This window comes from Artibeus jamaicensis, unplaced genomic scaffold (assembly GCF_021234435.1).
Source record: "Artibeus jamaicensis isolate MK-2021 breed Jamaican fruit bat unplaced genomic scaffold, CSHL_Jam_final contig_777, whole genome shotgun sequence".
Taxonomy (NCBI): domain Eukaryota; kingdom Metazoa; phylum Chordata; class Mammalia; order Chiroptera; family Phyllostomidae; genus Artibeus; species Artibeus jamaicensis.
In genome coordinates, this window is record NW_026521966.1 from 2392143 (window position 1) to 2407019 (window position 14877).

Genomic DNA, 14877 nt, shown 5'->3' on the forward strand with positions numbered 1-14877 from the left:
GCATTATTAGGTGATTTTGTCATTGTACGACTATCATAAGAGTGCCCTTGTACAACCCTAGAAGCTTTATCCTACTATACAGCTAGGCTATAAAGTCTAGCCTACTGCTTTTAGGCTATAAACCTATACAACATGTTACTGTATTAAATAATGTAGGCAATTGTACTTTAACACAGTGGTATTTGTATATTTAATCATATCTAAACATAGAAAAGGTAATGTAAAAATGTAATAAAAGATACAAGGGGGGACCCCCCAAAATCCCAGAGCTTATCTTCTGGAGGGCAGGCCCCTTGTTGTACAAGCTTCCCCTGCTTGGTGAGTGTTTTAGGAACTCATCTGTATCAGTGCACTGGCTGACATTGTTGTGAGAGGCTTCAGTGAATTTTTATGAAGACTTTTTCAACATGTTTGCTCATTTCATGATGGGTGATTTACAAGCATACCTGTGCTGAGTATTTAGCAGTTTTTGACCAAAAAAAAAAACAAACCAAAAATGGCATGACCACCTTGCTCCACCCTCCCTGTTACCCAATCTTGCCTCAAGTGACTTTTTTTTTATCCCCAAATGAAAAAAGTCCTCAAAGGAAAACATTTTGCCAGTATGGAAGAGGTAAAACAAAAAAGGTCAGAAGCAATAAAAGGCATAAAATTGACAAGTTCAAAAACTGTTTTTAGCAGTGGAAAAACTGCTAAATAGGTAACGTTTGCACATCACAGGATCAATTTCAACAAGTATCACTCAGGGAACTTTCGAAAAGTTGGTGTGAGGCATCCCACTTAAAGAGGAACCAGAGCTTCTGCCCGGCTTCCAACCTCCGTAGACTGTGGACCTGGGTCAGGGACCAGCACCTATTGCTGCTATACACCTATACACCTATAGCAGCAATAGGTGTATTGCCTCAAGTAGAGAGTACTTTGAGGGTGACTGAAGCTTAAACATGTAAGAATAAATACATAATTTTTACAAATAAATTCCAGGGTTTTTGGGGGGAGGTCCCCCTGTAAAGTGTGTATATGTGCAGGAGCAAGAGTTAGGGAGGCAGGGGGAGGTGCCATTGGAAAAAAAAGAGCACCCACTCCTAGGAGGAGGGGTGGAAGAACAGAAGAAATGAAGAGAAGAGCAAAGGAAAGAGACCCATAGAGATAAAGCTTGAAAGGAGAGATAATAAAAGGGAGAGGGGGTGATCGGGGGTGCAGAGGGGGAAGGGAAGAGAAAAACTGAACTTGGAGGAAAAGGAAGGGGATGCACAAATGTGTGTGTGCACACAGGCCTGAAGGTTGTGTAAGTGTGTGTATGTGTGTAAGTGTAGGGATGGGCAGGGGTGGGCTCCCGGGCTCCCCTCCTCCCCTGCCACTCCTCTTCCTCTCTTGCCAGCTCCTGGCCCTAGCCATAGGTGGGCACAGAGCAGGTGAAACATGCTAAGCTGCCTCATCAATTTTTTTCAAGGGCACCTAAGAGTATTTAATGAACTTCCCTCCTTGTGGCTTCAAGTTCCCAGCACACAGGCCGGCCCCACCGCACAGCACCCTCAATCTCCGCCTCAGCTCTTCCGCTGAAGAATTGGGCGTTCACAGCGACAGGCTGCTTTGGGAGCGTTCCCTTCCCCCGGACTCTGTAGCAGCTGATTGCACCACATCAGTGATGGGAGCGGCTCCAGTCTCGCTTTTGGCAGCGTTTACCCGTGTCTGCTCCCTGACCCAGGTCCACAGTCTATGGAGGTTGGAAGTGGGGCAGAAGCTCTGGTTCCTCTTTAAGTGGAATGCCTCACACCAACTTTTTGAAAGTTGCCTGCGTGATACTTGTTGAAGTTGATCCTGTGATGTGCGAACGTTCCCTCAGCTTCCCTGGTGCTTCCTGGACTCACTGATGCAGCTGTGACTGTAGCTCATGTGGTCCTAAAGTTTCCGGGTCTTCCTCAGTCTGGATGGCATGTTGGCCAAAATGCAAGAGCAGGCTCCTCATCTATTTAAACCACCCAGAGTTAGCAGTAAATTCAACCTTATAGTCAGGTGCAGCCTTTTCTTTCAACACCACAAACTTCATATTTATATGCACAATGGAGCAACATTGTATATATGGGCTGTCGTTCACTGAAATGTATTGAAGTGGCACATGATGTAGTCTATGTATCTACTACAGCTTCTGTCCATTTACCAATGGGACATTTGAGTTTCCAGTTTTTGTGGACATGTTCTCATGTCTCTTTAGTAAATACCTGGGAGCGGAGTGGTTAGGTGGGTCATAGGCACATATATGTTTATCTTATGGGAAACTGTCACACTGTTTTCCAAATTAGCTGGGCCATTTTGCATTCTCACTAGCAACGAATGAAAGTTCCAGTTCTCTACATATTTGCCAACACTTTTTTATTTTAGCCATTTTAGTGGGTGTGTAAGTGGTATCTTGTGGTTTTAATTTACATTTCCTTAATAGCTAATGCTATGCATGTTTTTATATGCTTATTTGCCATGCATTTATTTTCTTTGGTGAAGTGTTCCCATTTTTTCCCTTTTTGATTGGGTTATCATAAGAGTTCTTAATATAGTGTGGGTAAAAGTCCTTTTTATGGACTTTTACTCATACTATATTATGGAAAATATGTGTATGTTTTGCACATATTTTCTCCTTGTCTGTGGCTGGCCTGTTCACTGTGTGTTTTGAAGAACAATTTTTTAAATTTGATCATTTCCAACTTACCAGTTTTCTTCTCTAACTCATTCTTTTTGCCCAGTTTATATAGTTTTGCCACATCCGAGGCCACTAATATTTTTTTCCTGTGGTTTAGTCTAGAACAGGGGTATCAAACTCATTTTCACCAGGGGCCACATCAGCCTCACAGTTGCCTTCAAAGGGCCAAAACAATTTTAGGACGGTATAAATGTAACTACCCCTTAACTGTTAAGGAGCCGAAATTACATTTGGCCCTTTGAAAGCAACCTCGAGGCTGATATGGCCCTGGTGAAAATGAGTTTAACACCCTTGGTCCAAAGCATTTAGATCCGTGATCTATTTTGAGTTAACTTTTATATGTATCACGTGGTGTAGAAGTTGGGGTTCACTTTTTCTTTTCTTTCTTTTTTTAATCCTCACCTGAGGATATGTTTATTGATTTAAGAGAGGGAGAGAGAGAAACATTAATGTGAGAGAGAAACATTAATTGGTTTCCTCCTGTATGTGTCCCCACCAGGGATTGAACCTGCAACCATTTGGTGTTCAGAGATGATGCTCCAACTCACTGAGTCACCCAGCCAGGGCAGGTTCTTTTTACTTATGGGTACTCCATTGTTCCAATCTCATTATCTTTTTTGTCATTCAGGGGCTTTGGCTTTGTCATCAAACCTTTTGACTATATATATGTAGGCCTATTGCTGGATTTTATTCTGTTGTTCTGAATGTCTGTCTTGATGCCAATATGGTATTGTCCCAATTACTGTAGCTTTATAACAGGTATTGAAATCAAATCATGTAAAGTACAACACATTTCTTATTTTCCCCCCAAATTGTTTTGGCTATTCTAGTTGCTTTGCATTTTCATATAAATTTTAGAATCATCTTGTTAAGTAACAACAAAAAATCTGAAATTTTTTTTGGTGTTGAATTGCAGATCAATTTGGAGAGAGTTGACATTTTAACAATATTGAGCCTTCCAATCCATGAGCATAGTATAACTCTCCATTTTCAGTCAGCCCTCAGTATCCACAGGGGATTCATTCCAGGACCCCTGTGGGTACCAAAATCCACAGATGCTCAAGTCCTTTACATACAATGACAGGCATATTATTTGCACACTTCCTGTATTTTCATATAGGCTACATCAGTGTATGCCTGCCTACATAACACTTCATTTATGCGAATTCAGCATAGAATTCTAGGCATTTGGGACAGATTAACTACTTCTCTTTTCATTTGGTTATCTCCATTTTGGTATAATAATTCTTAAAAAATGACATGGTAAACTATGGCCTGTTGGCTTAATCTGACCTGAGGCTTGTTTTTTCTACAGCTCTTGAGCTAAGAAGTGTGTGTGTGTGCTTGTGTATTTAATTTATTTTTAAGATTTTACTTATTTTTTTAGAGAGGAAGGGAGGGGAAAGAAAGGGAGAGAAACACTGATGTGAGAGAAAAACATGGTTGGTTTCTTCTCCTACAAGCCATGACTGGGGATGTGACAAACTTGGCAACCCAGGCATGTGCTCTGACCAGTAATTAACTGGCGACTTTTTGCTTTTGGCTTTGCAGGGTCCAACCAACTGAGCCATACTGGTCAGGGGGAGATATATATATATATATATATATATATATATATATATATATATATATATATAAATATGGTTGATGAAAAATCAAAAGACAGCTATATTATGGCATGTGAAAATTATGTGAAATCCAGTTATCAGCATTTATAAGTAAAATTTGTATTGGGGGAATAGTCATACTAATTCATTTATGTTTTAGTATTATAATGGCAGGGTCGAATAGTTGTTACAGAGACTGAGGCACAAAGAGCCTAAAATATTTACTATCTGGCCCTTCACAGAAAAAGGTTGCCAACTCCTGACCTAGAAGAATTATTCTGGGTTGTTTTTTTTTTCTGACTTTCCTATGACTTGCTGCTGCTGCTGCTGCTGCTGCTGCTGCTGATTGCAGTTGATATCAGCCTCTTTATTTTAGACTTCATAGTGCATGCAGGCATTTTTCCCCCCTCAAGCATCTTTGGTTCAGTCAAGACTGATGAACTGTCAGCGCATCAAAGTGTCTGACCACAGACTGCATTGGTTAAGGGCAGGTGGATATTATTTAGGAAAGAAACATGGCAGTTACAATACAGGCTGCTGACATTCGTCACTGATACTTAGCATAGCTCTTTTGGTGGGATGAAAGTTTTTGTCTATTATTTAAATTTTTAGGCTTATATTTCAAAAAGAAAGTTGGAGGGAGAGAAAGAAGAAACCACAGCTGAAAACTAGCCACTTTGTAAATTATTATTATTAGTAGTAGTAGTGGTAAATCTTCAAACCAGACACTGTTCTAAGTGACTTAAACTCAATTTTTTTCCTTGACAACCACTCTGAGATGCTATTATTCCCATTTTCCACATGAAAATACTGAAGCCCAGAGAGGAGTAAGTAGTTTGCCCAAGGTCACACAGCTAGTAAATGGACAGCCTGGGATTTCAATCCAGTCAAGTGAGGCTGTAGGATACGTGCTCCTAAAGACTGTATTGTGTTGCCTTTCTCAGAATGATAACCACTCATATTTATTGGCCACATACTGGAGGGCAGATGCTCTTCTAAGGTCATTGTATGTATTAGCACATTGGGTGTTTACGGCACACTTGCCTATGGTGGTGTTATACTGGAAAGTGGCGGGGCCATTGACTCTAGTCACTGTAGCTCCAGAGCCTGTGCTCTTCACTGCTGCACTGTGCCGTAGCTTTTTTCTTCATTGTTGCTCAGAGTGGTAGTTTTACTCTCTTTCCTGTAAGAACTCTACAGCATGGTGACACAGAGCACACTGAATACTGTATGCCAGGAGACAGTATTCCCCACAGGATGATGTCTCAGCCATGGGAACATTTTTGTTATACTATGAATTGTCGTGGCAATCACAGTACCACTGACGTGTGCACTTGTGATCTTTTCCCCCTACAAAAGAGGCTGGCTGGAGGGCACCTCTGATTTCACGAAGAGCCCTAAGTTATCCTAAAGCCCTTCTTTTATCTCACCTCATCTCCGATCATAATCTTCATAGTTTATGTCTTTTCTGAGTGTCCAGGCTACAGCTGGAAATTTATGTTAGGAATTCTGGTGCAAGACTTCGGGCTGTTGCCACAGATTTCAGAATTATATGGGTACAACTGATATTCAAATAAATTTACAGGGACTGCCTGAGAAGATGATTGAAACAGAAATTTTATGATTTCATTTTAAGGATGAGATAAAGCAACCAGAAACTTTCTACTCTTGCAGGCAAATGTTCTTATAATTCCCCAACATAATTCTCCAGATTTTTGTGACTGTAAATTTTATTTTTGCCCTTCCTGTTTTAAGTTCCTTATAGATAATATTATACAAAGAAGAAAAATCTCCCATTATCCCCTCTCACTTAGACCTGCTGATATTTAGGGATATTTATTGAATTTATCTTTTTTCCTCATACATGAGGCCTGTCTAGAAGGTATCCAGCCATATAATATGAAAAGTAGAGACATTTATTGAAGAAGATACAAGAAACATTGTACATAGGACAGTGACACCTCAGTCTCCTTCAAAATAGGTATAGTTCTCCCAGTTGCCATCAGCTGCCCCATAGTATTTTCCTGAATCTCATAGATGGTCTGAAATCTCTTCCCTTTCAGAGGTAATTTTAGTTTGGGGAAAAGCCAGAAGTCACAGGGCACCAAATCTGGGCTACAGGGGGACTGAAATTACCCGGGTGATTTGATGTTTCGCCAAAAAACTCTGCGTGAGACATGATACATGAGCAGGTGCATTGTCGTGATGAAGCTGCCAGTCACCAGTTGCTCATAGCTGCGGCCCTTCTGAATCATCTGAGTAGTTTTGGCAGAGGAATGTTCGAGCTTAAAACAAAATTTGGTGCAGATTCATTGCTCTACCCGCTCAGTCATTTTGAATACAATAGCCACACAGTACACGTGACGTGCTCACTCAGTGGCATCTACCACCACCACTGACTAGTATAGTGAGGTGGTAGTTGTTTACACATGTACATTCCAGTCCTCTCCTAGGCTGCCAGGTTACACTGATGTCACACAAACCACTCATATTAACAGTGGCTGGATTTCATTATAAATGTGTGAGTGTTTATTATAAAATTGGATTATAAAGTAATAGTCTCACAGTCTCCTTTTTTCTGTTAATATTTTCTGAATGTGCATATTTAGTATTACATATTTCTTTGAAAACTATAGTTGCATAATAACTTCAAACTCATGTACCACTTAGTTTACTTAGCCATTCCTATGTTTTGAACCAGTTTTTGATTGTTTCCATAAAGAATTAGTTACCGGGTAGCAGGTGGGAGAGGGATGCAGTTTAGGAGAGAAAAGGAATCATTTTTTAATAAAACTGGATTTTATCCGTTTAACTGAATTGACCAAATACTTGGTGAGCCAAGTGTCAGGCCCTGTGATAGACTCTGAGATGCAGGTGTAAAGCCTTTCACATTGAGAACAGATAGGAGTGAAGGTCTGAATTAAAGTCACAGTAGAGGTGGGGATACAGAAGGCAGGAAGGATTCCCAGAGATGCTTAAGTGGGAAAGTCAGTTTTTGAGTTGAGGGGGGTGGGGTCCTGTGAGTTAGTGGGAGACATCTAAGATTAGTCCCGTATTTCATCTTCGGGTAACTAGGCTAAATGGTGGTGTCATTTGTTAGTATACATAGGGCCCATACAAGGGGAGAGCAAATTTGCTTGAAGTGTTGTTTGGGCATAGTGAATCTGAGGCTCTGTGGGCCACTAGGGAGAAATGTCAGTTGGGCAGATGGATAGATGAATCTAAGACAAGAGCTCTGAACTAGAGGTGGATCTGTGTGTCACTGGCCCCTAGATTGTGATCTCAACCGCAGCCCTAAGACCTGGGGGAACTGCCTTGAGAGAACATACACTTGAGAAGAGGGCCAAGGGTAGAACCCTGGGGAATGCCAGTGGTTAAGGGTTGGGAGGGACGTAGGGAAGCATGTGACAGAGACAACAAGAATGGGAAAGAGGGTGTGGCATGTGGTTGCTGAAAGAATAGAAGAAAATGATGGACAAGAGTGTCATGCTTTGTTGTAGAGGCCCAGGAGGAGAACCACTGGCAAGTGTCTCTCTAGGGCTTGGCAATTACAAGATCACTGGTAAGACTTTTAAGGGAGTCGTGGGAGCAGAAGGAGGCATGACAGGGGAACGGTGGGTGAGGAAATGGTGTGTGGTGTCTAGAGAAGGAAGGCAGACATTGTCAAGTATGGTGTGGAAGGAGGGTTTTGTTTAGACTTGAACAAGTTCGTGTGCTGATGAGAAGGGTGAAAGAGATAGAAGTTGCTGGAGAAGGGATGGTCGGTGATAAAGCAGAGGACCAGAGAAGAGTGGTGGGTTTGGAGCATAGGTGGGGGGATTAAACTTGGACCAGAGGGAAATACATTCTCTGAGAAAGCATGGAGTAGGTGGGAGCAGTTGCTGGTACAGTGGAAGTTGCTGGCAGCAGCTCAGTTTTCTCAAGACATTAGCTCAGAATGAGGCAGACTGGGTGGGAGATGGGCTTGAGGATGGTGATAAGGTTTGGAATACCTGTGCTGGGAAGTGGAGGGGTGAGGGGACTTAGTCGGGGCCCAGGGACCAGCCATAGCGACACTGTGATTCCATAGTTAGGTCCCGATTTATGAAAATACTCATTTGCATGATTGTGTGATTCTCCACCAAGACCCTAGGGCTGAGGTAAAGGAGAAGTTTCTTGACTGATACGTCCTTAGGGGAAGCCTTCCCTGATGTCTTAGGTTAAATTTCTTTATTATAAGTTCTTACAGTTTTGTTCTTTCCTTCTGGTACTCATTGAGTTGTAGTTTTGCATTTGATTGTTATAATTTTTATTATATAAAAGTTCACTTTCCCCAATAACCAAAAGCTTTTAGGAAAGATATGTCTGGTTTTGCTTACCATTGTACAGTGTCTGGCACATACCTAACCTAGTGGGCACTTGGTAGACATGTGTTGGATTTAATGAGTCAAATATAATGGTTCTCCCCGTGGCGGAGCAGCGGTTCACCCTGTCCCCGGCAAAATGATGAGATGGTTGAGGGGAGCTTGCAACAGTGTTGGGAGGACGCTTCAGGGCCCGTCCCACACACCCTTTCTCTTGCAGAGGCCTCGGGCACCCGTGATCCAGACCATGGGTGGCTCCATTATGAGATCACCTCCACCAAGTACACTCGAGACATCTCACTCCTTGGTGGCCTCACTCTTCATGGGATTTGGGGCCCTATTCCTCCTGTTCTGGGTTGGCATCTACGTGTGAGCTCCCAAGGATTCCAGCAGGCAGCTTCACTGAATCCCTGCTTTTGTAAATTAAGTTTTTTACTGTTGCTGGAAGTGTCCCGCCTGCTGCTCACAATAAAGGCAGATGTGTGACCATCAAAAGATTATATATATATATATTTTTTTGCCCTGGCACACCTGTGGAATACGACTTGCTTCCATTTGAACCATTGGTGACTGCCCTGATCCTCTCTTGAGGAAGGACAGGAGTTGGATGGTGTGCGGTAGTGGGTGAGAATCACAGGCCCCGGAGTGAGAACACCGGGGGTACTGCCAGCCCCACCTCTCACCAGCTTTACGACCTTATGCAAATACTTAACCTCAGTGTCCTCGTCTGTAAAATGTGGCTAATGATACGACCTACCTCATGTGGTTGTCATGAAGCTTATGAGAGAATTCCCAGAAAGCTTTTAGAACATTGTGTGACACGTGAAAGTTAGTTACTTCTACTAGTGGTTTGAAAAAGCCTCCTAGGCACCCTGGCCAGGGTGGCTCAGATGGTTGGAGACTCATCCCATAAACTGAAAGGTCGTGAGTTCAATTCCCACTCAGGGTACATGCCTATGTTGTGCGTTTCCTCCCCTGATTGGGTTGGGGGACTTATGAAAGGCAACCAATCCATGTCTCTCTCCCTCCTTCCCCTCTCTCTCAAATCAATGAGCATGTCCTCTGGTAAGGATCAAAAGAAAAAGCCTCCCAGGCAATTTTGGTAATCTTCCCTTGAGACTCATAGCTTCATGGTAAAGGATTTGCAGGGGAAATGTGTCTGTTCATTGTCATATTGAATATTGATCTTCAAGGGAAACTGAGAAATCTCTGGACCGTGATGGTCTTTTTGGCCTTGTGACCCAGCGGCATACTGAAACAGAACCATTTTTGGTCCTGTGTGAGTATCAGAAGTAGTAGAAACGTGTGACTAGTCATCTTGGTAGCCATCCTATCTGTGAAATGAGAGATTAGTGAATGTTGTGTGCTTTATACCTGCTATGGTAAATGTGACTCTTTGTTTCCCTTGCAGAGGAGGTGGCCAAGTTGGAGAAGCACTTGATGCTTCTCCGACAAGAATATGTCAAGCTGCAGAAGAAATTGGCAGAGACAGAGAAGAGATGCACTCTTTTGGCTGCACAAGCAAACAAGGATAACAGCAATGAGTCCTTCATCAGCCGCCTACTGATGATCGTGGCTGACCTCTATGAGCAGGAGCAGTATAGGTGAGCGAGCTCCTGGACACAGCCAGCTTAGGGAAGCCAGCCCTTTACCTTTATACTCAGGCCACATTGTAACTTCTCCTCTCTTGTTGACTTTCTTTCCAAGTTTATTTCTCTCTAATGGGGATCTTAGCAAACCTTTAGTTTCTGAAACGTAAGTTCCTTGAGGCAAGATTTAGTTTGTTTTCTGCTTATAAGGGAGTCATGGTGATAGCATGTCTGGTGCAAACAGGAATTGGTTTATATGTCCAGGGATTCAGAGAGAAGTCACTTTCTCTTGGGGTGGTCAAAGAAGGAGTATGGAAACTAGTGGGTGGTGTAGCGTGGTGGTCGAAAGTGGTTTCTAGAGCCACATAGCCTGTCTTAGAAGCTATGTGACCTGGAGTTACATGCCTCCAGTTCCTAATCTGCTTGTGAGGATGTACTACTCCCCACTCTAGGGTTGTTGTGAGGATTAATAAATACATGTTTTAAGCACTTTGACAGTGTTTGGCACATAGTAAGTATTCAGTTGTTAGGTGCTATAATTAAGTGAATTTTGAGGTAAATATTGAGGCCTAGGTAGGATTTAATAGAAAAGACAGTGATATTACTGGTAGAGGGAGTGGCTAAGGATAGGCTCAACCAAGGGAATATGCAGAGGATTTAGAATATAGTGAAGGGGCCTTTTCAGAGTACATGTCCATGTAGGGAAGCACTGGGAGAGGGGGAAAGGTAGGGTGGATTGTATTGGGATCCCAAGATGAGGAATTTGGACTTGATCCTCTAGAAAGCGTTGGAACAGTATTTTTGAGTTGTAGGACTGTCACAATCAAAAGTGTTCTAGGAAGATTAACCTGGTAACATTATATAGATGAAACTCTTAAGAGGGCTGGAGAGCAGCTGTGATATTGTTAGTAGTTCAGATCAGAAATGATTAAGGACTGAATTGGAATAAGACAGTGATGTAGAAAAGAAACATGAATGTGAATATGCAGAAAAGAAAGGATTTGGCTACTAGTAAAATGGATGATTAGACTAGATGAGGCTTAGTAAAATTTCAAAATTAAATTATGACATTTAAAATAGATCAAAATCAACTTCTAGTTAAGATGGAGGCATAGATAAATACAGCTCGCCTTCTTGCACAGCCAAAGCAAAAGTTATGACTAAACTACAAAACAATTATGACCCAGAACCATCAGAAAATTGAGCAGTGTGGAACTCCCACAACCAGAGAATTAAAAGAAGTCACATTCATCCACTTGGGTAGGAGGGGCAGAGACAGGAAGACATAGTATAGGTGGTCTCACACCCATGTGCTGTGCATAAAAATTGAGAGGAGCCCTGGCTTGTGAGGTTTAGTGGGTTGGGTGCCGGCCTGCAAACCAAAGGACTGCCACTTTGATTCCTAGTCAGGGCACAAGCCTGGGTTGCAGGGCAGCTCCCCATTTGGGGGAGTGTGAGAGACAACCACACACTGATGGTTCTGTCCATCTTTCTCCCTCCCTTCCCTTCTCTCTAAAAATAAATAAAATATTTTTTAAAAAAATATTGGGAGGAATACCTCAGGAGCAAGGGGTCTCAGCCCAGGGTTCCAGTGCCAGGAAGATAAGTCCCCATAACTTCTGGCTGTAAAAACCAGTGGGGGTTGCAGCAGCAGAAGAAACTATGCCATCCTCAGGAATCTCCTCTTAAAGGGCCCTCAATGGACTTAGGACTTACATAGACTCACTCCCTCTGGGCTCTAGTTCTGGGGCAGCAGGTGGAAGGATACCAGCAGTGTACAGGGGGAAATGGAAATATCTGGTATTACAGTGAGTGCTGGGGGATAGCTTTCTCCCAGACACTCCAGAGGCCGGGCAACAGCATTGTCCTCTTTCTGAGCCCTCCCACCACACAGAGCCACACGTAAAGACACCATATCAGAAGTTCATCAGCATGGTTCACATTGGTTGCCCTGCCCTAGCAATTACCTAAGGCACCACCCCCACCAACTTACTGGTGTGCTTTTCAAAGATTTTATTTATTTATTTTTTAGGGTGAGGGGAAGGAAAGGAGACAGGGAGAGAAATATTGAGATACTTGAGAGTTACATAGATTGGTTGCCTGTCTCACTTCCCGATCTGGTCCCACAACCCAGGCATGTACCCTGACTGGACCTGAACCAGCCACCTTTTGGTTTGAAGGTCAGCGCTTAATCCACTGAGCCATACCAGCCAGGGCCTGATGTGCTTTCCTACACTAGACCACACTACTGAGATAGGGAATCAAAGTAGCTCTACCTAATACATGGAAATAAACACAGTGAGGCTACCAAAATGAGGAGACAAAGAACTATGGCCCAAAAGAAAGAACAGAACAAAACTCTAGAAAATGAACGAAACAAAAGGGAGATAAGCAGCCTATCAGATGCAGAGTTCAAAACTAGTTATTAGTGTGCTCAAGGAACTCATTGGGTACTTCAACAACATAAAAAAGTCTTAAGCAGAAGTGAAGGTTACACAAAGTGAAATTTAAAAAAAGCTTATAGGGAGCCAAGAGTGAAGTGGACAAAGCTGAGACTCAAATCAGTCAGTGATTCTGGAACATAAGGAGGAAAAACAAAAAACTTAATCAGAACAGCAAGAAGAAAAAAGTGTCCAAAAAAACAAGGATAGGCTAAGGAGCCTCTGGGGCAACTTCAAACATGCCAGCATTCGAATCATGAGTGCTGGAAGGAGAAGAGAAAGAGCAAAAAATTTGAAATCTATTTGAAAAAATAATGAAAGCAAACTTCTGTAATTTGGTGAAGGCAATGGACATATAAGTCCAGGAAGCACTGAGAATCCAAAACAAGATGGATGCAAAGAGGCCCACACCAAGACACTTCATAATTAAAAAGCCAAAGGTTAAAGATAAAAAGAGAATCTTAAGAGCAGCAAGAGAAAAATAAGACAGTTACCTACAGGGGAGTTCCCATAAAACTGTCAGCTGATTTCTCAAAAGAAACTTTGCAGGCTAGAAGGATTGGCAGGAAATATTCAAAGTCATGAAAAGCAGGGCCTACAGCCAAGATTACTTTATCCAGCAAAGCTATTATTTAGAGTCAAAGGGCAGATAAAGTTCTTCCTAGGTAAGGTAAAGCTAAAGGAGTTCATCATTGCTAAGCCATTATTATATGAAATGTTAAACAGACTTATTTAATAAAAAATGTTCAAAACCATGAACATTAAAATGACAACAAATTCACAACTCTCAACACTTGAATCTAAAAAACTAAGCAAACAGAACGGCAGCAGAATCACAGATATGGAGATCATTTGGAGGGTTATTAGTTGGGAGGGGGAACGGGGAGAATGAGGGGAAAGGTACAAGGATAAGAAGTACAGGTGGGTAGGTACAGAATAGACGGGATGTTAAGAATAATATAGGAAATGGAGTAGCTTAATCATTTCTAAAAGAAAGAAAAAATTTAATGCCAAAAAAATAGGGAACACTCTACACTGAATAAAGGTCAGCCTAATTGAATGGGTATAGCCACTTATAGAATATAGTTCATTGCCTTTTTAAAATTTTTCCCCTATTTTCCCATGGACAAGTAAGAACTTTATTTCTCTTCACCCAGGCGGGGAATCCTTACATTTTTTTGTTACGAGCACATTTTTCCCACTCTCCAGGGCCTTTACCATTAGAATCTACATTTCTTTTTCAACTACTTATCAATCAAATGCATTCATTATAAACTGTAGTCTCTCTAGGATATAATGGGCATGAGACTGGGCAATTTCCCCTCCTGGCTGCCTTTTACTAAGTAAGCTATGGTGTGATTTCGTGGTTCCAGTGGGTCTCTCTCCACCTGTCCTTTATCTAAAGGTCGAATACCTATCTACAATTGACTATGACACTTCACAGAGGACTGAGATAGAGTAACTAAAATTGGAAGATAAGTTTCTGAAGCAGTTGTTCTTTTACCAAAATAAAAAAAAAAATGCTTTTTCCCATAAACATGCATTTTGTTGAAAAATTTAAATAGTATTTTTATTTTTATGTGCATCAGTGTTAAAAATTCTTTAGTGTAGAAATGTGTCCATTTGTTTTTACTTAAGTCCAGGAGAAGGCTTTTGTCCCATAAGATAGTTAAAAATGATGGTTTATGTAGTTATTTACTACATTGATTCTTTTAGCAACCAAGCTTATAATTTTTCCCATTAAAGTGTTTGATCAAGAAACTCTAGCAAGAATCTGTTTACCCTTGTGACAGCATACTAGTGTCCATATTTTAAAAGGAAGTGCTCTTGAACTGCTTAGAATGAAATGAAAATAATTACCAGTCTCTTAGTTATTTCTACATAGAGTCCTCATAGACTTGTTCAGTTTTTCATTTTTTAATATTTAAAAAGTTAGTATTGTAAATTGTTAAGTGAAATCCTTAACTTTATTTTCCTTTGGCATGTTAGTCTATGAAAGAGAAAAAAATTTGTCCTAACATTCATGAATAGTAGTTGGAATTTTATAGAAACATTTATTTTTACAATTTTGTGGCTAAAATAGTAAACAGTGAATATTCATTTAAATTACCAGAATTCAATACTTGATAAATAAATTTAGAATGTAAAAATTGTGCATTGTAAATAGCTTTTTGTTTTTATTAAATTTTAAAAACTTTACCATAG

At 41.3% G+C, this 14877-nt stretch overlaps 1 protein-coding gene across 3 annotated transcripts in view; it reads left to right on the top strand.

The window, feature by feature from the left end:
* Positions 1–14877, top strand: part of ANKFY1 (ankyrin repeat and FYVE domain containing 1) — an 87847-nt gene that overhangs the window by 8908 nt on the left and 64062 nt on the right. For 2 of the 3 annotated variants that reach the window (XM_037133055.2, XM_037133056.2), the window contains exon 2: positions 10054–10246. In XM_037133055.2, the coding sequence (XP_036988950.2) occupies positions 10054–10246 (193 nt within the window). Of the gene's footprint in view, positions 1–10053; positions 10247–14877 lie in introns of those variants that run through there. The other variant, XM_037133057.2, reaches the window with a different exon arrangement.